The sequence below is a fragment of the Gallus gallus genome, chromosome 12 (genome assembly GCF_016699485.2).
Source record: "Gallus gallus isolate bGalGal1 chromosome 12, bGalGal1.mat.broiler.GRCg7b, whole genome shotgun sequence".
NCBI lineage: Eukaryota > Metazoa > Chordata > Aves > Galliformes > Phasianidae > Gallus > Gallus gallus.
Genome location: NC_052543.1, coordinates 1,137,982 through 1,162,284, shown reverse-complemented (window position 1 = coordinate 1,162,284; position 24,303 = coordinate 1,137,982). Strand labels below are relative to the sequence as shown.

Below are 24,303 nucleotides of genomic sequence, written 5' to 3'. Positions count from 1 at the left end.
GAGCCGGGGGTCGCGTCGGGCACCGACGGCGCTCTGGCGGAGGGCATCCTGTGGTTATCTACCGTTTTGTGCTAACGATCTTAAAGGGGTTTCTCATTTACAAGGATGCCGTCAGTGTTGCCTGGGATTTTTGATTATGTCATTGCAGTACCGTCTGCAAACAACACTCAAACTGGGAGAAGCTGCAGAGAGATGCTGACAATTGGAGGCTGGGCACTGCGCAGTTGATATGAGTAACGAGAGCAAGTGGTGGATCTGCCGCTGGGATGGACAAGCCGTGGCTCTGTGCACACCCTGCGGGAGGGGAGGCTGGAGCAGCCCCCCAAAGGGCTCTGGGGTTCTGGTGAACGGCAAGTTTGCATCTGAGCCGGCAGCGTGCCCCGACAGCCAAAGGGCCAACCGTACCCTGGGCGCATCAGCCCAGCACTCCCCAGGAAGGACCGTCCCCGCTCTGCTCTGTCTCTGCTCTGGCCGGTGCCGGCCCGTGAGAATGTCGACACCGCTTCTGAAGCGGGTTGCATTCTGCTTGGGATCTGTGCCCAGCAGTGCCCGCAGCCTGCCCTGCTGCGCCGTGAGAAGGCAGGTCCTAGCCTGGGCTCAGATGGCTGCAGGTCCTGGTTGCTGTTGGTTCCTAAGGCTTCCAGGGCATGCTTTGGCATCCCCCACTTAGCCAGGTGCCGCTCCCCACCATTCCTTGCTTGCTTATGCGCAGCTATTCTGGCAATCCCCGTCCCTTCCCTGAATGGTGTCTTCTGGAATGGGGCGTGACGCACAGGTTTGGTACACACTTCTGAAAACATGTCACCCCTTTGTCCCGGGGCCAAACGTCTAATCTGTAGAGTGCACCCTGTTGTATCCCTGTGGTGTCTTCAAAAGCTGATACACTTTTTGTCTGGCTGAGGTATTTTGCTCCAGGTTGAAGCTCTGCTTTATGTTCCTGATTCCTGCTTATGCAGATAATCGCCTTCCTGAGACAAGGTGTTCTCTTCAAAGATCCAAGGCTTGCCATTAATAGAAGCATGGACAGACATCCTTGTGAGAGGCACTGTCCAAAACAGCAACTGATTAGAAGAGGACTGAGTGTCCCCCTGCCAAACCTTGGTAATCCAGGAGTGTGATATCCCCCGATGACACCAAAGATGACCAAAGACCCCCATGGAGTGCAGAAGATTCCATATGTTCTGTAACCTCATACTTCCATAGCCCTCCAAACAGGCAACAGGTGGGTGACTTCAGTGTTGGGTGAGCATGCAAGAGTGTAAAAACTCCATGCAGTTTTGATTTGTGGAGATTTCCCACCTTGCTCCCTGGTGCAGAATAAATGATTTCCCCTCTCACACAACTTTTTTTTTTCAGATGTGTTTCAGGAGGTTTAAAATTGACAAACAGTTTTGGTGACCCAGACGGGACTTTGGTTGAACTTCACCCATCTCTCAAGCTGCCAGGTTGGTGTCATAAGCTGGACTCCGCATGCATCAATAATTTTTTCAGGGACTCCCCTGTGATTCCCAGCGGTGCTGATGATCTGTTCAGTATCCAGTGGAGCGATATTGTATGTCATAAGCTGAAATGGGGGCTTGTGCCTTAAGTCGTCATGTGGTATTTTCCTGCACCTATCACATGATGACTGGAGTTCGGGGAGGTTGGTTCATTTTGCTTAAAGGGTATTTTGTTTTGCTGATCAGTAGCTGGGTATGTATACAATCCACGGGGACAAAGTTCCCCAAATGACTGCGTTGTGGGATATGAGGGAAGTCTCGGGAGGCCTCGTAGCTTGAAGAAACTGATAACGGTATTGCAATCTCTGTGTCCAGTGTGTATTTGGGAAGATCAAGAAAAATGGCTAGTAAATGGTTCTCTGTGATGCCATTTTGCAATTAATGTTATCTTATAGCACAAGAAGGAAAACGGGATGAAGCGCTGTGTGCGGATTTGCTCCTTGAATTAGGAATGTTATGAAAGATGTCAGAAATGTGGTTTAGTGTCCACGGACACAATGTTTGGCTTTGGAAAAATAGAGGACATATGTCTACAATACAGGATGCTGTTCAGCATGTAGTTCGTAAAAGATGTAAGATGATGAGGCAGAGGAGAGAGAAGGAGAAACGGCTCCTGTTACCCACTGTGGTCTGTTCGGCAGTGAGGAAAGGGTAAGAAGTCCAAAGGAACGCCAGAGAACATTTCAACCCATGGCTGTAAGACCAGAAGGGGAGAGCAGCAGTTCAAGGCATTTGAAGAGAAGTGGTGGGCCCAAAGGGAACTCCGTAGATGATCAAGAATGTTTTTCTACTTGAGATGTAATGACATGGAAGGAAATGTTGGGACTGATAGGGAAGATCCCAAAATGTGGGGCAGGTTATGGAATGATAATTGAGAATCGCGGTCTAGATGGGGAAGATCTGCAGGTTCTGTGCAATGCTTTCCTGACAGGAGGGGAGGCGGGCTGTGTTAGCTAGGGCTGTGGAAGGGGCAGAATGGGGCACGCTGAGGCTGCACAGGCAAGAAGAAGAGAAGACCGCTTCCCAGTGAGGTCAGTGCAAAGGGACTTGACACTCTGCTTCCCTGCTGAGCTGGGAGAGGCAAAACTGAGCTGTGTGTGCATGGATGGGGAAGGAACATGTGCCCAAGGGTGTTGCCCTGCGTGGGATGCCTGGAACAAAGCGGTGAGCCTTTAGCACGTGTCCTTTGGGGTTTATGCCTTGCAGAAAGCTCTCCTTGCAGGAAGGCGGCTCCGTCCTGTCTGAGCTGGGGGATCCATCTGGCATACAGCACCCCTTCTGCAGCTGGAAGAAGCTGCAAGCTGGCAGAGTCCACCTCGAACACAGAAAAAGACAAAACTGCATACATTGCTTATGCACCAAAATGTTGCTTGTTTATGTGGCATTTACAAGGTGCAGGGAAAGCTGATACCTCCTCAATGATGAGGGCTGAAAACCTCTTAAATGTGTTATAACATCAAGTGATGCATTTCTGCTGCCCTACTGCTCCATTTTACACAGGTAATTGGCTGCAGAAGCAATCACTGTTCTTGTAATACAGAACGCAAAATGCTGGTTAACTTATTAAGATGAAGTGTAAGATAGCACTTGGTAGCAAACCCCATTATGGATCTTGGGACGTGTTGGAATGCTGTGCCAAGGCAGAAGCCACCTTCAACCAATGTGGGCAGAAGAAGGAGACAGCAGTATTTCTTAAGCCAAAAGCAACAGTGGCTCTGAGCAGCCGTCAGCCAATCAGCAATGAGACGTGTGAGATTACCTTTCCTTTCACCTTGGAATCACTACAGCTCTGCTCATTTTGTCATCTGATGAGTTCACATGGACATGATTACATTAAGACAAGCAAATGTTTTTAAGTTGAAGGAGGGAAGATTTAGGTTGGATGTCAGGGGAGGTTCTTTACTATGGGAGTGGTGAGGTGCTGAACAGCTGCAGAGACGCTGTGGATGTCTCCCCTGGAGGTGTTGAAGGGCCCTGGCACCTGGTGTGGTATTAAGTGTGGAGGTTGGTGCCCTGCCGTGGCAGGGTGTTTGAGCTTCATGATCCTTGAGGTCCCTTCCAACCCAAGCTGCTCTATGTTTCTATGAAATGTAGGGTGTAAGGAACATAATGTTCAAGGGTGTTTATTGCTGGTATGAAAAGGTGGAACTCTTGCTTTACACCTGTTAGTTGTGTTAGTGTTTATGGGAGGAGCACAAGTACAAACTGCAGGATTATTCTTTTTAAAGGAAGCTCAGCTATTTCATTCGTGTTTTTAAGTGGGTCAGTGAAGGCACGGATGTTGATCAGAGGTGATGGATGGTGACCAGAACACACTCTGCAGCCTTGTTTTCACAAGCAGTGCCAGATGTGAATCAGAGGAATTGACCCCAGAGATACAGTTCCTGGGTGCTGTGTTGCTGCTGTGCCATGAAAAGGAAGATTCACAAAGAGTGGTTTCTGAGACGCAGTGGCTGCAACAGTACAAACCCTTGCACTGGAGCTGCAGCACACGTCTCACCTGCTCTCCTCTGCTGGTGCTCGGAAGTCCAACACGTAGTTTCAGAGGACCACAGCAGGGACAACTCCCTCCAGAAGTGCAAGGGAAGCTTATGCCTGTGAACTTACTGAGCTGTGTGCCTGGGAGCGCAGAAGATACCCACATTCATTGACTTCCTGCCAGCGGTGTCCTTCAGTGTCGATTCACACACTGTGCTTTGGCTGCCTATGGCACTGCCAGGCGCTGTGCAGGGGCTGCCCGGTGCTGAAGGGACAGCTGTTGGTTTTCTTCCCTGCCGTCTGTTGGGGTATATCGGGATTTCTCCCAGTGCAGCAACACACCAATTCACAGAGAGCCATGGAAACGTGACGGTTGGGATGTGGTTCTTCAAAGAGGAGCGTTGTGGTTTATCGTTGTTTGTTTTCTTCATTAACATCCTCAAATGGCAACAAATATCCAGGAGTTGTATTTTGTTCTGCTGAAGTAAGTGCATTTCTGCTCCATGACTTAAACTGTGCTTTCTGCTTAAATGGCTTTACGTTCTAACTGGTCAAATAGAACGAACTGGCTGTCGAATAGTGCAGCTTATCCTTCTGGTTTGACTTATTTGCTGCTCTTCTGCAGTACGTAGCAAACCTACAATAATTCTGCAACTGTCCAACATCAAATTCTACGAGAAACGTTGGTGTGCAGGCCCTTGCCTTTTGGTATGTAAGCTTGGGCAGGTCACTAAGGAGTACCTACAATCCCATGCAGGCAGACCTGTTAAAAGGCAAAACTGCTATGATTCCTTCTGCCTCTGTCAAACCAAGAGCTCCACGTCTCACAAATGCAAGTGACAAAAGCATGGGGAGAAATACAGAGCGCAGTTCTGTGCTCTGGTGCAGCTGGAAGTGGTTACAAACAGTTTTGCAAGTCACACTGACTGGTGTGAAGCTCGAGTAATATTCCACATGGATTAATCCTATTTGTTTTCTAGCATAATGGTTGCAAAATCAGATTTAGACAAGAGTACAAGTAATGCGAGATTAGCGGCTTCTCACTCAGCACTGGAAGGACAAGCTGTTTGGCACTGACTACACAGAGAGCAGCAGCACCCCTGCAGTCTCCAGCAGACACGTGCTTCTGCAGAGGGGCGCACTGAGCTTCCCTTGGCTGTGCTGGGGCTCCCAGCTCTGCAATGGGAACCCAGCACCTCCCTGTGGATGAGAATCCAGAGCTGGACAGCCATGACAATGGTCAACTAATGTTAGAACGGTTTTTCTACTTCCTTGTCTAAGACAAACTGTAAATTCAGTCCGAGATTTCACTGAAAGCCCCTCCTGCCCACCCCCCTACCCCTCCCCCCAAAAAACCACAACACAGAAAAATACGTTTCCAAATCATTTATTTCCTGAAGTATCAGACTACCCATCCCCATCATTTTACACAACACAAGATAAGGATACGAACAAAGTGAATTTATTTACAAAGCTATTTGACAACTACACTATGCTATGCTAATACATTTTAGTGTTAACTAACTCTCTATGCTATCTACTCCATTGTTTTGCTGGCTCAGTCTCTGCATTCTGTCTCTGCATGTAAGTTCAGACAGGCGCAGTCATCTGGGCTCTCCTCTTCCGTCCGTTCCCTCCGTGGCTGTTCCGGAGCAGCTGAGCATCGTCTCCTTGAAGGTGGGATGGACAGGAGAAGGCTGAGCAAAACAAATGCAAAGAGAAGAGTTGGTTGCCACCAGGTCAACAGGGACAATCACAAAGAGAAGGGAAGAAAGACTTTGAAACTGCAAAAGAGAAAGCTGTGTATGAACAGGTCTGTCGTTTGGTTCCGACCTCCAACTCCGGCTGAAGCATTTTGAAACTGGAAACGCAGATGCAGAACATTTCCCGTCATCTTCAGCTCCTCCACTGCCCTGCCTTATCTCATGGGCACACCCCTCCCAGCCAGGAACGTTCTGTGTGCTGGGCCACGAGCACAGACACTGACATACCTCCCTCGGCGCAGAAGGCGCGTCCTCTTCTCCCCGACGATCTCCCAGCAGGTCACGCTTCCAAGAGCCGCTGTTCTTCTGCCGGCGCTGGGGCAGCACCGGCGCTGATCCTGCTTTCCTCCTGGAGGAGGGGGTCAAGTGAACTGCAAGGACTCCTCTGCAGCAAAGACAAAAGACGGTTCTGTTACCGCTAGCCACCATCTATCAACTCCCTTGCAGTTCACTAACTGTCAAGACAAGAACTGCCTTGCCGTCCGCTATTTCCCTATCCACTGCCATCAGCCCCCACAGCCCCAGGGCTGCCCTCCCCCTGCCCCTCGCACAGCCCGCACTGGGCTGCCAGCCCATCACCTGCAGCTGCCCTGGTGGGGCCGCAGCTGCAAGCGGGGCAGTGCGGGGCTGCTGGGCTGCCATGGAGGCAGCTGCAGCACGAGTACCTTCCTGTGAGCAGAAGGCGCGTCTTCTTCTCCGTGATGCTCTGCTGGCAGGACGGGTCCTCTGCAGAGCTGCTGTTCTTCTGCTGGTGATGGAGCAGCATCAGGCGTTGGTCTTCATCGTACTGGAGGGGAGAGTGGTGTCCCAGTATGCAGAGGTTCAATCTGAAACAGAGATTCTTTTTAGTAACGTTCTATATCATACTCTATAAACTAACTGTCTCCCAGTCACCCGTCATTCTATCCTGCATCCCCCTATCAGCTATCTGGCTATGATCTAACTACATCACTACTAACTGTTGCTTGCTGCTAACTACTTTGCTATCCATAAACTAACTCTCTACCAATAACCCCTAGCTATCTGCTATCTGTTCACTACCTGTATACAACCATCAGCTATCTATCTCACTATCTACGTCGCTACCAACTATTATGCTACCCACTAACTATCTACGTCGCTATCAACTATCTACTACCATGCTACCCACTATCTATCTATACAACAACTATCTCTATATCCTCTTCTTCATCATCTATTTCTACCGGCCCCTGATCCCCCCCGGGGCTGCTCTCCTCCCGTCCCTCACACTGCCCGCTCTGGGCTGCCAGCCCGTGATCTCCCTGCTGGTAGGCGGGGCTGCTGGGGGCTGCTGGCGGCTGCGAAGGAAGCCGGGGGCTGCAGCACGGCCAGAGGAGGGGCTGCCAAGGAAGCCAGGGGCTGCAGCACGGCCAGAGGAGGGGCTGCAGCCAAGGAAGCCAGGGGCTGCAGCACGGCCAGAGGGGCTGCAAGCCACCACCGGCCCCAGCAGCACGGGCACTGCCAGCCAGGGGTGGCAAGGGCAGGCAGGGCGGCCCAGGGAGCCCGCAGCGGCGGTGGGCACGGCGCGAGGTTGGGCGCCGTGAGAGGCCGCAGGTGGCACGGTGAGAACACCGTGCGGACGGGCGCGATGCGGGCGGTGGGGTGGCGGCAGCGGGCAGGGCGCCAGGAGCCGCCACGTGTCGCCGCGTGCTGCTGCAGCGGGGGCCGGCAGGGCGGCAGCGGCCGCTCGTGGCGGCGGACGGGCGGCGTCGGCCGGGGCTCTCCTCTTCGGCCCGGCTCTTCCTCGGCCGCGGAGGCGCGGGCGGGCATCGCCGCTGGAGTCGGCGGGACGGCGGAGGAGGAGCTGCAAGAAACGCGGAGAGCGGAGTCGGTCGGCACCGGGTCGAGGGGGAGAACGAGGAGGAGAAGCGGGGACCGCGCGTCGCGTCGCGTCGCGTCGCGGCACGGAGAGCCCTCGGCTCCTCCGCTGCCCGGGCTCCTCTCCCGGCTCGCCCCTCGCCGCCAGGAGAACCTTCCGGGCGCCGGGCCGCGTACAGACACGGCCGTACCTCGCCGTGCGCGGAAGGCGCGTCCTCTCCTCGCCGGGCGCTCTCCGCCCTCCTGCGGCGTTTGCCGGGCACGCCGAAGGCCGAGCGGTCGTCGGCTCCGCGCCGGCTCTCCCCCGCGCCGAAGGCGACCGCCCGTCTGCGTGCCGCGGCCCTCGGCGAAGGGCGAAGCGGCCCCCCGAGGCCTCGGACGGCCCCTCCGCTTCCCGGGCGGGCGGCGTTCGTGCCGCGGACGGCTCCTTCGCCGGGCCTCGGCTCCGCGTTGTGCCGGCGGCGGGCTGGCATGGTGCGGAGCGGCCGGGTCGCGTCCTGCCGGCTGCCCGCGGCTCCCGACTGGCTCCGGGTTCCAACCGCCCCCGCCGCGAGGAGCGCAACGGCCGCTCAGCCCCACGCGCCCACCGCGGCCCCGCGCTGCCGGAGCTCGAGGAGCGTTGGACGCCGCTCTCAGCCGCGGGGTTGCGGTGCGCGGTGGTGCCGCGTGGAGCCGGGGGTCGCGTCGGGCACCGACGGCGCTTCTGGCGGAGGACATCCTGTGGTTCTCCGTTTTGTGCTAACGATATTAAAGGGGTTCTCATTACGAGGAATGCCTGTCAGTGTTGCCTGGGATTTTTGATTAAATGTCATTGCAGTACCATCAGCAAACAACGCTCAACTGGGAGGCGCTGCAGAGAGATGCTGACAAATTGGAGGGCTGGGCAACGGCGCAGTTGATCTGAAGTTAAGGAGAGCAAGTGGTGGATTCTGCTTCTGGGATGGGACAGCCCTGGCTCTGTGCACACCCTGCGGGAGGGGAGGCTGCAGAGCAGCCCCCCAAAAGGGCTCTGGGGGTTCTGGTGAACGGCAAGTTGCATCTGAGCCGGCAGCGTGCCCCGACAGCCCAAAGGGCCAACCGTACCCTGGGGCGCATCCGGCCCAGCACTCCCCAGGAAAGGACCGTCCCGCTCTGCTCTGCTCTGCTCTGCCCGGTGCAGCCCGTGAGAATGTCCGACACCGCTTCCTGAAGCGGTTTGCATTCTGCTTGGGATCTGTGCCCAGCAGTGCCCGCAGCCTGCCCTGCTGCGCCGTGAGAAGGCAGGTCCTAGCCTGGGCTCAGATGGCTGCAGGCCCTCGTTGCTGTTGGTTCCTAAGGCTTCCAAGGCGATGCTTTGGCATCCCCCACTTAGCCAGGTGCCGCTCCCCCCACCCCCTTGGCTGGCTTATGCGCAGCTGTTCTGTTTTCGAGCTGTTCTCCGGTCCTTATCCTTATGGCCTTCATTCTCCTTGTTATTCTGGACCTAGCGCCTGTGAAAGTGCTTGGAATCCCTTGTTTTCTAATACTCTCTACGTAAACTATCTCTATTTGCCCCTTATGTCTACCTTGTGAAGCTGCTTTCTCTTTTCCTGCTATGAAGCCCTTCTTTCTATACTGCAGGGACCCGATTTTGCCCTTCAATTCCCCCCTTGTCTATAATCTAGCAGGACTTCTACCTGCTAGATTCTCTAATCTATTCTTTGTGTCCCAAAATAGGTCCCAGTTTCCACCTTTTGCCTTAGCTCATGTTTCTTCCATATCTCGTATTCTTTTCTTGTATTTCGGCACAGGCAGGCAGAGCACTTTATCATCACATGGGTAAAACCAACAATCAGTACTAAGATGATACAAACTAGGAAGAGCTGCTTTAACCGTCCTAGATTTGGTAGCCAGCTAGTAAGCAAGTTCCGTAAATCTTCCTTCCAGTTGGTGTCATCCTGACTTGTCCTATGTAGGACTTTTGTCTGTTCTCAAATTTTTCCTTAAATCTGTTTCAGTTCTTAAATCCTTACTGATGTAAGCACAGCAACTCTGATTTATTTATTTATTTTATCTGATTTATAACCTCTGATATTGCCCTAAAATTTCCATATTCCCAACTACACTCTCTGCCTGTCAAGTTCCGTCATCCACCCCCACCCCACCTTTACCATCAGTTTTTCTGTCTACAAAGATAGATCTAGTAAAGTTAATATCTAGTAAATCAAACTTAGGTCCCTTTTGTGACTTGTCTCCTATCCCAAACTTACACTTTCCGTGCTCTACCCAATCTGGAATGGTCCAATTTAGTGCCACTATCCCATAAACTGGCACCTTTCCCTCCCCTCTAGGGAAGGCAGTGCATATCCAACCAGATTTGTTGAGAGCCTGGCCAATTTTATCAGTTATTTTTAAGTAGCTATTCTCTTGTCAAGCTGTGACTACTGCTCCAATCATGCTGACTATTATCAAAATCTTATGCATGCTTTTGGATCCTGATTTCCAGTGGTCCGCTCTATTCTGCTGTTCTCTGTGGTCCTGGTGCTTTCTTCAGGCGGGTATGACGTATCCACGGTGTAAGTCCCTCTACCTTGGCGGTGGTATGGGTGGTCAGGAGAATTTGGTAGGGTCCTTCCCACTTTGATTCCAGAGGTGAATCTGAGAGAGAGGTTTAACATAAACATAGTCGCCTGGCAATACATCATGCACTGGACCATCTAGGCCTCGTGCCCTGGCACCGAATACTGCTTGTTCAATTTTCTTTAATTGCTTTGCCAAGCTGACCATATATTCACTCAACACCTCATCCCCCACCTGCATAGAGATTTCCTTTTGTACAGTATAAGGTCGCCCATAAAGAATCTCATGTGGGCTTAATCCTTCCTTGGTTCGGGGTTTAGTCTGAATTCTCAGAAGTGCCAAAGGCAAGTACCGGCGGCCAGGGAATCCCAGCCTCTTGGCCAAGTTTTACTATCTGTAATTTGATCAGGTGATTCATTTTTCCACCTGTCTGCTTGACTGCGGTCTATAAGGTGTGTGCAATTGCCAATCAATTCCCAATAATGTGCTTATTTTTTGGACCACCTTGGCAAAAATGTGGGCCTTGATCTGATGAGATCGCTACAGGAGCCCCGAACCTTGGAATTAACAGCATGTAACCTCTGGGGGTGAGAGCCAATGCCCTCTTTTACCTCCAATACAGTAGACACTGTATCAGATATTAAAACTGTTATTCTTTGGCCTAGCATAAAGTAACCAGGTTCTTGAATATTGAGCACTGGTGCAGCCACCGCCCTCAACCACTCTTACATCTCTTACATACTTCCTGGAGGGGCTTTACCACCAGTCCGTAGCCGTGTATCCACAGTTGGCCCCCTGCTGTCATTCCTGAGAATGTACGGAGTTCCTCGGCACTTTGTGGCTCAGGGGTTTGGCAGATGGCTTCTTTCCTGGCAGTCCTTAAGGTTCCAAGTCCGGCTGTAATCTCCTATCCCAGATAGGTCACTTGCTGTTGAGTTATTTGTGCCTCCTGTTGAGAAACTTGATAATCATTTAAACAGAGAAATTCAGCACACTCACAGTCCATTGCACGCAGTCCTCTTTGTTTCTGTGGCATCCACGTGCTGCAGTAAAGTTCCACTGTGGGATGGAGGAACCCAAATCTCAGGCTCACGAGTTGACCAGTTCTCAAAATTCACTGGACTGTTCTCACAACCCTGGGTAACACTGTCCAGGTTAACTGAGTCTTTTTGTCCTGAATTGAGGCTCTCCTATTCAATGGCAAACAACCTTAGGCTTCCTTTGGCCAAACTAGGCAGAAAAGGCATCCTTCAAATCCAGAAGGTAAACTCCAGCTACTCATTCCCTAACTTAGTTCCTAAAGTGTATGGATTTGCCACCACGGAGTGCATACATTCAACAATTCTATTACTTGCCCTCAAATCTTGTACTAAACGATAGCACTTGCTATCCAATTTTTCAACGGCAAGATTGGAATATTGTATTTGGATTCACGTTCAGTTAGTAATCCAAAATCCAAAAGTGATCTATTTTATCCTTCTACAGTTGCATATCCTCAAAGGGCACTGCTTTACCCTGACTGGGCTGGCCCTAGCTCTTGCTTTTATCTTGGGGCTGCATTTTGTCTCTACCAGGTATCCCTGGTACCCACACTCCTAAGCATACTTTATTTAAGATTTCTGTAACTTCTGGGGGTACACCATTGTTTTTCCCAGTTTGTGTTAAAGCCAGACTTACAATTTTCAATCAGTTAATATTGTTTGACCCTTAGCTCCAGTTTTATTGAATTTAATCTCTGCATCCATTTTGTTCTAATAAGTCTTGCCAGAGTAATGGTTTTGGACAACGTGGCATGTACAAGAATTTATGTATTCCTACTGATTTTCTCAGCCCGTATTTAGTTGATCCCCAAAGGTAAGCCTTTCTTGTTGGGCAGTAGCTCCTACTACTGTTGCAAAATCATCGATGGGTGGTAAGAGGCCCCCGTACCCACCAGAAAATAAACCTCTTTCTCCTGCTCTCCTAGCTGCAATTTAATCAGTGGATTTGCTAGGAATAACTTCCCAGGTTCCCATCATTCAGCTTTTTGCAATAAGAGACGGTTGGATTTCTCCACCAATGTCTCATTTCCCTACAGTTTGCACACTGCTTGCAGTCCAGCAGGGGTGGAACCCTCCATGGGTTCTTCCAGGCCCCTCCCTTTACCTCTCTCTGAGGGGACCTCTGGCTCCTAAGGCTCTACTCTAGCAGCACAACAGTAACAGCTGTAGCTATTCCCAATTTCCTTACTATCTCTGTTTCTCAGTTAGTTTTTTTCTTCATCTTGCTCACCCTCTTTGGTTCTGACAACCCCGTTACACCTTGCTCATCTTTGCCTTCCTCAGCCTGCGTCCTCAAACTTTCCACTTTCCAAACTCATCATTACATAAAGTAGTAACATGACATTTCAGTTTCACCTCCTCCTCTCCAGAGGTTTCCAGTGCTAACACTGGAATTTTGGGTTTCCGAGATCTCTACAGATGAAGCTATTCTCACTTCCAGTGCCCCATCCTCTCCACCTCCCCCATTCGCAAGTAACGCTGTTTACAACAGCGGTCTCTGACTCCGACACTCTCTCTCACTCTGAGAGTTCTGCTGGCAGGGGAATGGTGCGGAAGGGGGAGGGGGCTGCTCTCATGCAGCGCAGATAAACTCACTTTGTCTTTAACCCTTTTTCCTTTGCCCACTGTTCATACCCTCAGTTACACTCCCACATACCCCCAATCAAGCTTTTGTATACCATTAACAATTACACTTACTTATACCATCAGAACTGTTTGTCCCATTCCCGTCAGAACCCACAAATTAAACAATCCAGTTCTTCAGTTTCCACAAACACCCAGTACTTAGTCTCGTGATTAGAGCACTCAATTATAAAAACTGTTCATATTATTTCATTTACCTTCCCTCCTTAAGAATAACAGTAACTATAAGAAGGCATTATAGTTTAGGGTCTCATTCCGACGCCACTTCTCATCATCTTCTAACTTATATATTAACCACTATTGATTGCAATACTTGATTAAAGTTTTCTTACTCAGGGTGCCTCCAGGTTCCCCTGCAATATCTCACCAATGTGCCAATGCACATCCCAAAGGGGTTTGTTTGGGAATTTCCTTCCCCTGGGAGCCTCCCATGATGTTTACACAATTCTTATTGATTCCTAATTTCCTCAAAGATTCCACAAACAGCCCTTAGCACCGTATAGTGATATTGTTCAGTTATAAACACCTGGAAACAGATCTCACAGAAGCCCGTCCACCTTCCTTTACACTCTTCCCCACAATCAGAACACAATACTACACTCCCTGAACGGAACGCGTCTCACTCACACCACACTCACTCTGACATTTAGAACAAAAACCATGGTTTATACATCATACACAGTGCTGACGATGTCCTTTAGCTGGAATCTTAATAACACTATTACATTAGTCGATCAGTTGCAAGCTTTAAGATTTTTCTGAAAGTCAGCTTGTCCTGCAATGATTAGATACACGGTACCGAACACTCTGCAGATGGTGGTAACAATAATACAACCTAGAACTCCCACTACTATCTCCAGGAGAATCCACGCTATCATCTGACAAAATCCCTGCTGTTACCAATCACCGCAGGGAGAGCTGTTGCTCTTTCCTCGCGTACGACTTACAGGTCCCCTTTGTAGGAACTCCCCAAGGAGTCTTCCTACCCCAGCCGGCAACCTAAGCCGTGAGCTCACATACCTCGGGGAGGGGAGCAGGCACGCTCCTTCATACCCTGTGTAGGACATCTCCTCACGCCTTACGGGTTCCTCCTTTCCCATACACATACCCAGTCCGCCTATGGGTGGTCCTTGTCTGTCCCCGCAGTGATCGGGTGAGGAAGGGAGTCCTTCCAAGAAATCTTGGGGCGCGCCAAAGGTGTCCCCTCTCTCAGCCGCTCCTGCAGCCGACCAGAGTGGGTCCCATCTGGGGTGCCAAATTGATGTGCGGAAATCAGACCCTATAGCCAGTAAGGATATAGAGCAGGTATGTGTTTATTGGTGACGCGCGTACACCCCGGTGCAAGGGGGATCGTTCCACCTAACTTGCACACTGTCCGAAGAAATTGTGCTATAGATATAGGTCAAACTAATACATAATCAGTAGTTGACAGGAATTCGGATACATATTCACTACATTCCCGAGAGCCCATTAGCATACAGTCCCTCCCCCCCTTGCGCATGCGTAGTAGGTCGTGATGATGAAGGCTCGTAGTCTTCCTCGCAAAGGCTCATAGTCTTCCTCGCTGCAAACTTCTGACCCTGAAGGGGAGGCATCCCCCGAACTGGTTTCAGCTTGCACTTCAGACATCTAATCACCTCCCTGCCAAATGTTTTCGAGCTGTTCTCCGGTCCTTATCTTTATGGCCTTCATTCTCCTTGTTATTGTGGACCTAGCGCCTGTGAAAGTGCTTGGAATCCCTTGTTTTCTAATACTCTCTACATAAACTATCTCTATTTGCCCCTTATGTCTACCTTGTGAAGCTGCTTTCTCTTTTCCTGCTATGAAGTCCCTCTTTCTATACTGCAGGGACCTGATTTTGCCCTTCAGTTCTGGCAATCCTCGTCCCTTCCCTGAATGGTGTCTCATTCAATTTTGCTCAAGGTTGAAGCTCTGCTTTATGTTCCAGATGTCCTGCTTATGCAGGATAATCAGCCTTCCCGAGACAAGGTGTTTCTCTTCAAAGATCCAAGGCTGCCATTAATAAGAAGCAGGGACAGACATCCTTGTGATGAGGCACGTGTCCAAAACAGCAACTGATTAGAAGAGACTGAGTGTCCCCCTGCCCAAACCTGGGAAATCCAGGAGTGTGATATCTCCCCAGATGACCACCAAAGATGACCAAAGACCCCCATGCAAGTGCAGAAGATTCCCATATGTTCTGTAACCTCATACTTCCATAGCCCTACAAACAGGCAACAGGTAGGTGTGACTTCAGTGTTGGGCGAGTATGCAGAGAGTGTAAAAACTGCATGCCGTTGATTTGTGGAGATTTCCCACCTTGCGCCCTGTGCAGAATAAATCAATTTCCCCTCTCACAACACTTTTTTTTCAGATGTGTTTCAGGAGGTTTAAAGTTGACAAAAGTTTTGGTGACCCAGACGGGACATTTGGATTGAACTTCACCCATCTTCTCACCGCTGCCAGGTTGGTGTCATAAGCTGGACTCCAGCATGTGTCAGATAATTTTTCCAGGGACTCCCCCTGTGATTCCCCAGCAGGTGCTGAGGAGCTGTTCAGTATCCAGTGGAGCGATATTGTAATGTCATAAGCAGGAACTGGGGGGATTGGTGCCTTAAAGTCGGCATGTTGGTATTTTCCCGCATGCTATCACAGTGATGACTGGAGTTCGGACAGGTTGGTTCATTTGACTTAAGGGTATTATTGTTTTGCTGATCAGTAAGCTGGGTAATGTACAATCCACGGGGGACAAAGTTCCCCAAATGACTGCGTTGTGGGATATTGAGGGAAGTCTCAGGGAGACCTCGTAGCTTGAAGAAAACTGATAACGTATTGCAATCTCTGGTGTCCAGTGTGTATTTGGGAAGATCAAGAAAAGTGGCTAGTAAATGGTTCTCTGTGATGCCATTTTGCAATTAATGTTATCTTATAGCAGAGAAGGAAAACGGGATGAAGCGCTGTGTGCGGATTTGCTCCTTGAATTAAGAAATGGTGATGAAAGATGTCAGAAATGTGGGTTAGTGTCCACGGACACAAATGTTTTGGCTTTGGAAAAACAGAGGGCAATGTCTGCAATACAGTGATGCTGTTCAGCACGTAGTGTAGGTAAAAGATGTAAGATGAAGGAGGCAGAGGAGAGAGAAGGGAGAACATAGAGCTCCTGTTACCCACTGTGGTAGGTCGGGCAGTGAGGAAAACAGGAGTAAGAAGTCCAAGAGGAACAGCCAGAAGAACATTTCAACCCAATGGCTGTAAGGACCAGAGGGGGAAGAGCAGCAGTTCAAGGCATTTGAAGAGAAGTGGTGGGCCCAGAGGGAACTCTGGTAGATGATCAAGAATGTTTTTCTACTTCAGATGTAATGACATGGAAGGAAATGTTGGGAACTGATAGGGAAGATCCCCAAAAAAGTGGGGCAGGTTATGGGAATGATAATTGAGAATCGCGGTCTGGATGGGGAAGATCTGCAGGTTCTGTGCAATGCTTTCCTGACAGGAGGGGAGGCGGGCTGTGTTAGCTAGGGCTGAGGAAGGGGCAGAATGGGGACACGCTGAGGCTGCACAGGCAGGAAGAAGAGAAGACCGCTTCCCAAGGAGGTCAGTGCAAAGGGATGTGACACTCTGCCTTCCCTGCTGAGCTGGGAGAGGCAAAAACTGAGCTGTGTGTGCATGGATGGGGAAGGGAGCATGTGCCCCACGGGGTGTTGCCCTGCGTGGGGTGCCTGGAACAAAGCGGTGAGCCTTTAGCACGTGTCCGTTGGTGTTATGTCTTGCAGAAAGCTCTCCTTGCAGGAAGGCGGCTCCGTCCTGTCAGAGCTGGGGGATGCATCTGGGCAGACAGCAACCCCTTCTGCAGCTGGAAGAAGCTGCCAAGCTGTCAGAGTCCACCTCGAAAAAGAAAAAACTGCATACATTGCTTATGCAACAAAATGTTGCTTGTTTATAGTGGCATTTACAAGGTGCAGGGAAAGATGATATCCTCCTCAATGATGAGGGCTGAAAACCTAATTAAAATGTGTTATAACATCAAGTGATGCATTTCTGCCCCTACTGCTCCATTTTAACACAGGTAATTGGCTGCAGAAGCAATCTCTGTTCTTGTAATACAGAACAGCAAAATGCTGTGTAAACCTTGGTAAGAGGAGTGTAAGATAGCACTTGGTAGCAAACCCCATTATGGATCTTGGGACGGTTTTGGATGCTGTGCCAAGGCAGAAGCCACCTTCAACCAATGTGGCAGAAGAAGGAGACAACAGTATTTCTTAAAGCCAAAAGCAACAGTGGCTCTGAGCAAGCCGTCGGCCACATCAGCATGAGACGTGTGAGATTACCTTTCCTTTCACCTTGGAATCAGCTACAGCTCTGCTCATTTTGTCATCTGGTGAGTTCACATGGACAGCAAAAGCAAAATGGTTTTAAGATGAAGGAGGGAAGATTTAGGTTGGATGTCAGGGGGAAGTCCTTTACTATGGGAGTGGTGAGGTGGTGGAACAGCTGCCCAGAGAGGCTGTGGATGTCCTCCCCTGGAGGTGTTGAAGGGGCCCTGGGCAGCCTGGTGTGGTATTAAATGTGGAGGTTGGTGGCCCTGCCTGTGGCAGGGTGTTGGAGCTTCATGATCCTTGAGGTCCCTTCCAACCCAAGCTGCTCTATGGTTCTATGTAATGTAGGGTGGAAGGAACATAATGTTCAAGGGTGTTTATTGCTGGTATGAGAAGGTGGAACTCTTGCTTTAACACCTGTTAGTTGTGTTAGTGTTATGGGAGGAGCACAAGTACAAACTGCAGGATTATTCTTTTTAAAGGAAGCTCAGCTATTTCATTCGTGTTTTTAAGTGGGTCAGTGAAGGCACGGATGTTTGATCAGAGGTGATTGATGAGTGACACAGGAACACACTCTGCAGCCTTGTTTTCGAAAGCAGTGCCCGATGTGAATCAGAGGAACTGACCCCAGAGATACAGTTCCTGGGGTGCTGTGTTGCTGCTGTGCCATGAAAAAGGAAGAGATTCACAAAGGAGTGTTTCTGAGACGCAGTGGCTGCACAGTACAAACCCATGCGCTGGAGCTGCAGCCACGTCATCACCTGCTGTCCTCTGCTGGTGCTCTGAAGTCCAACACCGATAGTTTCAGAGGACCACAGCAGGGAACACCTCCCTCCAGAAGTCCAATGGAAGCCTATTCCTTGTGAACTTACTGAGCTGTGTGCCTGGGGAGCGGCAGAAGATACCCACATTCATTGACTTCCTGCCAGCGGTGTCCTTCAGTGTCGATTCACACACTGTGCTTTGGGCTGCCTATGGCACTGCCAGGCGCTGTGCAGGGGCTGCCCGGTGCTGAAGGGACAGCTGTTGGTTTTCTTCCCTGCCGTCTGTTGGGGTATATCGGGATTTCCTCCCAGTGCAGCAACACCAATTCACAGAGAGCCAATGGAAACGTGACGGTTGGGATCTGGTTCTTCAAAGAGGAGCGTTGTGGTTTATCGTTGTTTGTTTTCTTCATTAACATTCTCAAAATGGCAACAAATATCCAGGAGTTGTATTTTGTTCTGCTGAACTAAGTGCAGTTATGCTCCATGACTTAAACTGTGCTTTCTGCTTAAATGGCTTTACGTTCTAACTGGTCAAATAGAACGAACGGGCTGTCGAATAGTGCAGCTTATCCTTCTGCTTTGACTTATTTGCTGCTCTTCTGCAGTACGTAGCAAACCTTACAAATAATTCTGCAACTCTCCAACATCAAATTTCTACAGACAAACGTTGGTGTGCAGCCCTTGCCTTTTGGTATGTAAGCTTGGGCAGGGTCACTAAGGAGTACCTACAATCCCAACGCAGGCAGACCTGTTGAAAGGCAAAAACTGCTATGATTCCTTCTGCCTCTGTCAAAACCAGAGCTCCACGTCTCACAAATGCAAGTGACAAAAGCATGGGGAGAAATACAGAGCGCAGTTCTGTGCTCTGGTGCAGCTGAAAGTGGTTACAAACAGTTTGCAAGTCACACTGACTGGTGTGAAGCTCGAGTAATATTCCACCATTGGATTAATCCTATTTGTTCTAGCATAATGGTTGTAAAAATCAGATTTAGACAAGAGTACAAGTAATGCGAGATTAGCAGGCTTCTAACTGAGCACGTGAAGGACAAGCTGTTGGCACTGACTACACAGAGAGCAGCAGCACCCCTGCAGTCTCCAGCAGACACGTGCTTCTGCAGAGGGGCGCACTGAGCTTCCCTTGGCTGTGCTGGGGCTCCCAGCTCTGCAATGGGAACCCAGCACCTCCCTGTGGATGAGAATCCAGAGCTGGACAGCCATGAACAATGGTTAAACTAATGTTAGAACAGGTGTTTCTACTTCCTTGTGTGACACAAACTGTAAATTCACTCTGGGATTTCACTGAAAGCCCCTCCTGCCCACCCCCCTACCCTTCCCCCAAAAAACCACAACAACAGAAAAAATACGTTTCCAAATCATTTATTTCCTGAAGTATCAGACTACCCATCCCCATCATTTTACACAACACAAGATAAGGATATGAACAAAGTGAATTTATTTACAAAGCTATTTGACAACTGCACTATGCTATGCTAATACATTTTAGTGTTAACTAACTCTCTATGCTATCTACTCCGCTGTTCGCTGGCTCAGTCTCTGCATTCAGTCTCTGTATGTAAGGTCACACGGGCGCAGTCATCTGGGCTCTCCTCTTCCGTCCGTTTCCTCCGTGGCTGTTCTGGAGCAGCTGAGCATCGTCTCCTTGAAGGTCGGATGACAGGAGAAGGCTGAGCAAAACAAATGCAAAAGAGAAGAGTTGGTTGCCACCAGGTCAACAGGGACAATCACAAAGAGAAGGGAAGAAAGACTTTGAACTGCAAAAGAGAAAGCTGTGTATGAACAGGTCTGTCGTTTGGTTCCGACCTCCAACTCAGGCTAAAGCATTTTGAAACTGGAAACGCAGATGCAGAACATTTCCCGTCATCTTCAGCTCCTCCACTGCCCTGCCTTATCTCATGGGCACACCCCTCCCAGCCAGGAACGTTCTGTGTGCTGGGCCACGAGCACAGACACTGACATACCTCCCTCGGCGCAGAAGGCGCGTCCTCTTCTCCCCGACGATCTCCCAGCAGGTCACGCTTCCAAGAGCCGCTGTTCTTCAACTCCCTTGCAGTTCACGTACTGTCAAGACAAGAACTGCCTTGCCGTCCGCTATTTCCCTATCCACTGCCATCAGCCCCCCACAGCCCCAGGGCTGCCCTCCCCCTGCCCCTCGCACAGCCCGCACTGGGCTGCCAGCCCATCACCTGCAGCTGCCCTGGTGGGGCCGCAGCTGCAAGCGGGGCAGTGCGGGGCTGCTGGGGCTGCCAGGGAGGCGGCTGCAGCACGAGTACCTTCCTGTGAGCAGAAGGCGCGTCTTCTTCTCCGTGATGCTCTGCTGGCAGGACGGGTCTCTGCAGAGCTGCTGTTCTTCTGCCAGCACTGGGGCAGCATCAGGTGTTGCTCTTCACCCCATGCTGGCGGGGAGAGTGGTATCCCAGGATGCAGTAGCACATCTGAAACAGAGATTCTTTTTAGCAACTTTCTATATCATACTCTATAAATTAACTACCTTTCAGTCACCCATCTTTCTATCCTGCATCCCCCTATCAGCTATCTGGCTATGATCTAACTACATCACTACTAACTCTTGCTTACTGCTAACTACCTTGCTATCCACAAACTACTTCTCTAACAATAACCCACCTATCTGCTATCTGTTCACTACCTTTATACCACCATCAGCTATCTATCTCACTATCTACGTCACTATCAACTAATCTACATCACTATCAAGTAATCTATGTCACTATCAACTAATCTACGTCGCTATCAACTAATCTACGTCGCTATCAACTATCATGCTACCCACTATCTATCTATACAACAACTATCTCTATCTCCTCACATTCCTCATCTACATCTACCGGCCCCTGATCCCCCCCGGGGCTGCTCTCCTCCCGTCCCTCACACTGCCCGCTCTGGGCTGCCAGCCCGTGATCTCCCTGCTGGTAGGCGGGGCTGCTGGGGGCTGCTGGCGGCTGCGAAGGAAGCCGGGGGCTGCAGCACGGCCAGAGGAGGGGTTGCGAAGGGAGCCGGGGGCTGCAGCACGGCCAGAGGAGGGGCTGCAGCCAAGGAAGCCAGGGGCTGCAGCACGGCCAGAGGGGCTGCAGCCACCACCGGCCCCAGCAGCACGGGCACTGCCAGCCAGGGGTGGCAAGGGCAGGCAGGGCGGCCCAGGGAGCCCGCAGCGGCGGTGGGCACGGCGCGAGGTTGGGCGCCGTGAGAGGCCGCAGGTGGCACGGTGAGAACACCGTGCGGACGGGCGCGATGCGGGCGGTGGGTGGCGGCAGCGGGCAGGGCGCCAGGAGCCGCCACGTGTCGCCGCGTGCTGCTGCAGCGGGGGCCGGCAGGGCGGCAGCGGCCGCTCGTGGCGGCGGACGGGCGGCGTCGGCCGGGGCTCTCCTCTTCGGCCCGGCTCTTCCTCGGCCGCGGAGGCGCGGGCGGGCATCGCCGCTGGAGTCGGCGGGACGGCGGAGGAGGAGCTGCAAGAAACGCGGAGAGCGGAGTCGGTCGGCACCGGGTCGAGGGGGAGAACGAGGAGGAGAAGCGGGACCGCGCGTCGCGTCGCGTCGCGTCGCGTCGCGTCGCGTCGCGTCGCGGCACGGAGAGCCCTCGGCTCCTCCGCTGCCCGGGCTCCTCTCCCGGCTCGCCCCTCGCCGCCAGGAGAACCTTCCGGGCGCCGGGCCGCGTACAGACACGGCCGTACCTCGCCGTGCGCGGAAGGCGCGTCCTCTCCTCGCCGGGCGCTCTCCGCCCTCCTGCGGCGTTTGCCGGGCACGCCGAAGGCCGAGCGGTCGTCGGCTCCGCGCCGGCTCTCCCCGCGCCGAAGGCGACCGCCCGTCTGCGTGCCGCGGCCCTCGGCGAAGGGCGAAGCGGCCCCCGAGGCCTCGGACGGCCCCTCCGCTTCCCGGGCGGGCGGCGTTCGTGCCGCGGACGGCTCCTTCGCCGGGCCTCGGCTCCGCGTGTGCCGGCGGCGGGCTGGCATGGTGCGGAGCGGCCGGGTCGCGTCCTGCCGGCTGCCCGCGGCTCCCGACTGGCTCCGGGTTCCAACCGCCCCCGCCGCGAGGAGCGCAACGGCCGCTCAGCCCCACGCGCCCACCGCGGCCCCGCGCTGCCGGAGCTCGAGGAGCGTTGGACGCCGCTCTCAGCCGCGGGGTTGCGGTGCGCGGTGGTGCCGCGTGGAGCCGGGGGTCGCGTCGGGCACCGACGGCGCTTCTGGCGGAGGACATCCTGTGGTTCTCCGTGAAGGGCGTCTGTGCTCCGATTTGTACTGACGATATTAAAGGGGTTCTCATTACGAGGAATGCCTGTCAGTGTTGCCTGGGATTTTTGATTAAATGTCATTGCAGTACCATCTGCAAACAACACTCAACTGGGAGGCGCTGCAGAGAGATGCTGACAAATTGGAGGGCTGGGCAACTGCGCAGTTGATCTGAAGTTAAGGAGAGCAAGTGGTGGATTCTGCCGCTGGGATGGGACAGCCGTGGCTCTGTGCACACCCTGCGGGAGGGGAGGCTGCAGAGCAGCCCCACCAAAGGGCTCTGGGGGTTCTGGTGAAGGGCAAGTTGCATCTGAGCCGGCAGCGTGCCCCGACAGCCCAAAGGGCCAACCGTACCCTGGGGTGCATCAGGCCCAGCACTCCCCAGGAAAGGACCGTCCCGCTCTGCTCTGCTCTGCTCTGCTCTGCCCGGTGCAGCCCGTGAGAATGTCCGACACCGCTTCCTGAAGCGGTTGCATTCTGCTTGGGATCTGTGCCCAGCAGTGCCCGCAGCCTGCCCTGCTGCGCCGTGAGAAGGCAGGTCCTAGCCTGGGCTCAGATGGCTGCAGGCCCTCGTTGCTGTTGGTTCCTAAGGCTTCCAAGGCGATGCTTTGGCATCCCCCACTTAGCCAGGTGCTGCTCCCCCCATCCCCTTGGCTGGCTTATGCGCAGCTGTTCTGTTTTCGAGCTGTTCTCCGGTCCTTATCCTTATGGCCTTCATTCTCCTTGTTATTCTGGACCTAGCACCTGTGAAAGTGCTTGGAATCCCTTGTTTTCTAATACTCTCTACGTAAACTATCTCTATTTGCCCCTTATGCCTACCTTGTGAAGCTGCTTTCTCTTTTCCTGCTATGAAGCCCTTCTTTCTATACTGCAGGGACCCGATTTTGCCCTTCACTTCCCCCCTTTTCTATAATCTAGCAGGACTTCTACCTGCTAGATTCTCTAATCTATTCTATGTGTCCCAAAATAGGTCCCACTTTCCACCTTTTGCCTTAGCTCATGTTTCTTCCATATCTCGTATTCTTTTCTTGTATTTCGGCACAGGCAGGCAGAGCACTTTATCATCACACGGGTAAAACCAACAATCAGTACTAAGATGATACAAAGTAGGAAGAGCTGCTTTAACCATCCTAGATTTGGTAGCCAGCTAGTAAGCAAGTTCCATAAATCTTCCTTCCAGTTGGTGTCATCCTGACTTGTCCTATGTAGGACTTTCGTCTGTTCTCAAATTTTCCTTATATCTGTTTCAGTTCTTAAATCCCTACTGATGTAAGCACAGCAACTCTGATTTATTTATTTATTTTATCTGATTTATAACCTCCGATATTGCCCTAAAATTTCCATATTCCCAACTACACTCTCTGCCTGTCAAGTTCCGTCATCCAACCCCCACCCCACCTTTACCATCAGTTTTTCTGTCTACAAAGATAGATCTAGTAAAGTTAATATCTCGTAAATCAAACTTAGGTCCCTTTTGTGACTTGTCTTCTATCCCAAACTTACACTTTCCGTGCTCTACCCAATCTGGAATGGTCCAATTTAGTGCCACTATCCCATAAACTGGCACCTTTCCCTCCCCTCTAGGGAAGGCAGTGCATATCCAACAAGATTTGTTGAGAGCCTGGCCAATTTTATCAGTTATTTTTAAGTAGCTATTCTCTTGTCAAGCTGTGACTACTGCTCCAATCATGCTGACTATTATCAAAATCTTATGCATGCTTTTGGATCCTGATTTCCAGTGGTCCGCTCTATTCTGCTGTTCTCTGTGGTCCTGGTGCTTTCTTCAGGCGGGTATGACGTATCCACGGTGTAAGTCCCTCTACCTTGGCCGTGGTATGGGTGGTCAGGAGAATTTGGTAGGGTCCTTCCCACTTTGATTCCAGAGGTGAATCTGAGAGAGAGGTTTAACATAAACATAGTCGCCTGGCAATACATCATGCACTGGACCATCTAGGCCTCGTGCCCTGGCACCGAATACTGCTTGTTCAATTTTCTTTAATTGCTTTGCCAAGCTGACCATATATTCACTCAACACCTCATCCCCCACCTGCATAGAGATTTCCTTTTGTACAGTATAAGGTCGCCCATAAAGAATCTCATGTGGGCTTAATCCTTCCTTGGTTCGGGGTTTAGTCTGAATTCTCAGAAGTGCCAAAGG

At 51.5% G+C, this 24,303-nt stretch overlaps 1 protein-coding gene across 3 annotated transcripts in view; it reads right to left on the bottom strand.

The window, feature by feature from the left end:
• The window catches only part of LOC770702 (collagen alpha-1(I) chain-like), a 24,643-nt gene extending 2,522 nt beyond the window's left edge, over positions 1-22,121 (bottom strand). Inside the window, exons 1-4 of one of the 3 annotated variants that reach the window (XM_040646436.2) lie at positions 21,591-21,981; positions 20,663-21,366; positions 6,406-6,871; positions 5,969-6,125 (exon numbers count right to left, since the gene is read on the bottom strand). In XM_040646436.2, the coding sequence (XP_040502370.1) occupies positions 20,701-21,366; positions 21,591-21,869 (945 nt within the window). In that variant the 5' untranslated portion in view covers positions 21,870-21,981 and the 3' untranslated portion in view covers positions 5,969-6,125; positions 6,406-6,871; positions 20,663-20,700. Of the gene's footprint in view, positions 1-5,968; positions 6,126-6,405; positions 6,872-19,248; positions 19,570-19,863; positions 19,964-20,175; positions 21,367-21,590 lie in introns of those variants that run through there. The other 2 variants (XM_040646437.2, XM_040646435.1) reach the window with 2 other exon arrangements.
• Between the last annotated feature and the right edge of the window lie 2,182 nt (positions 22,122-24,303).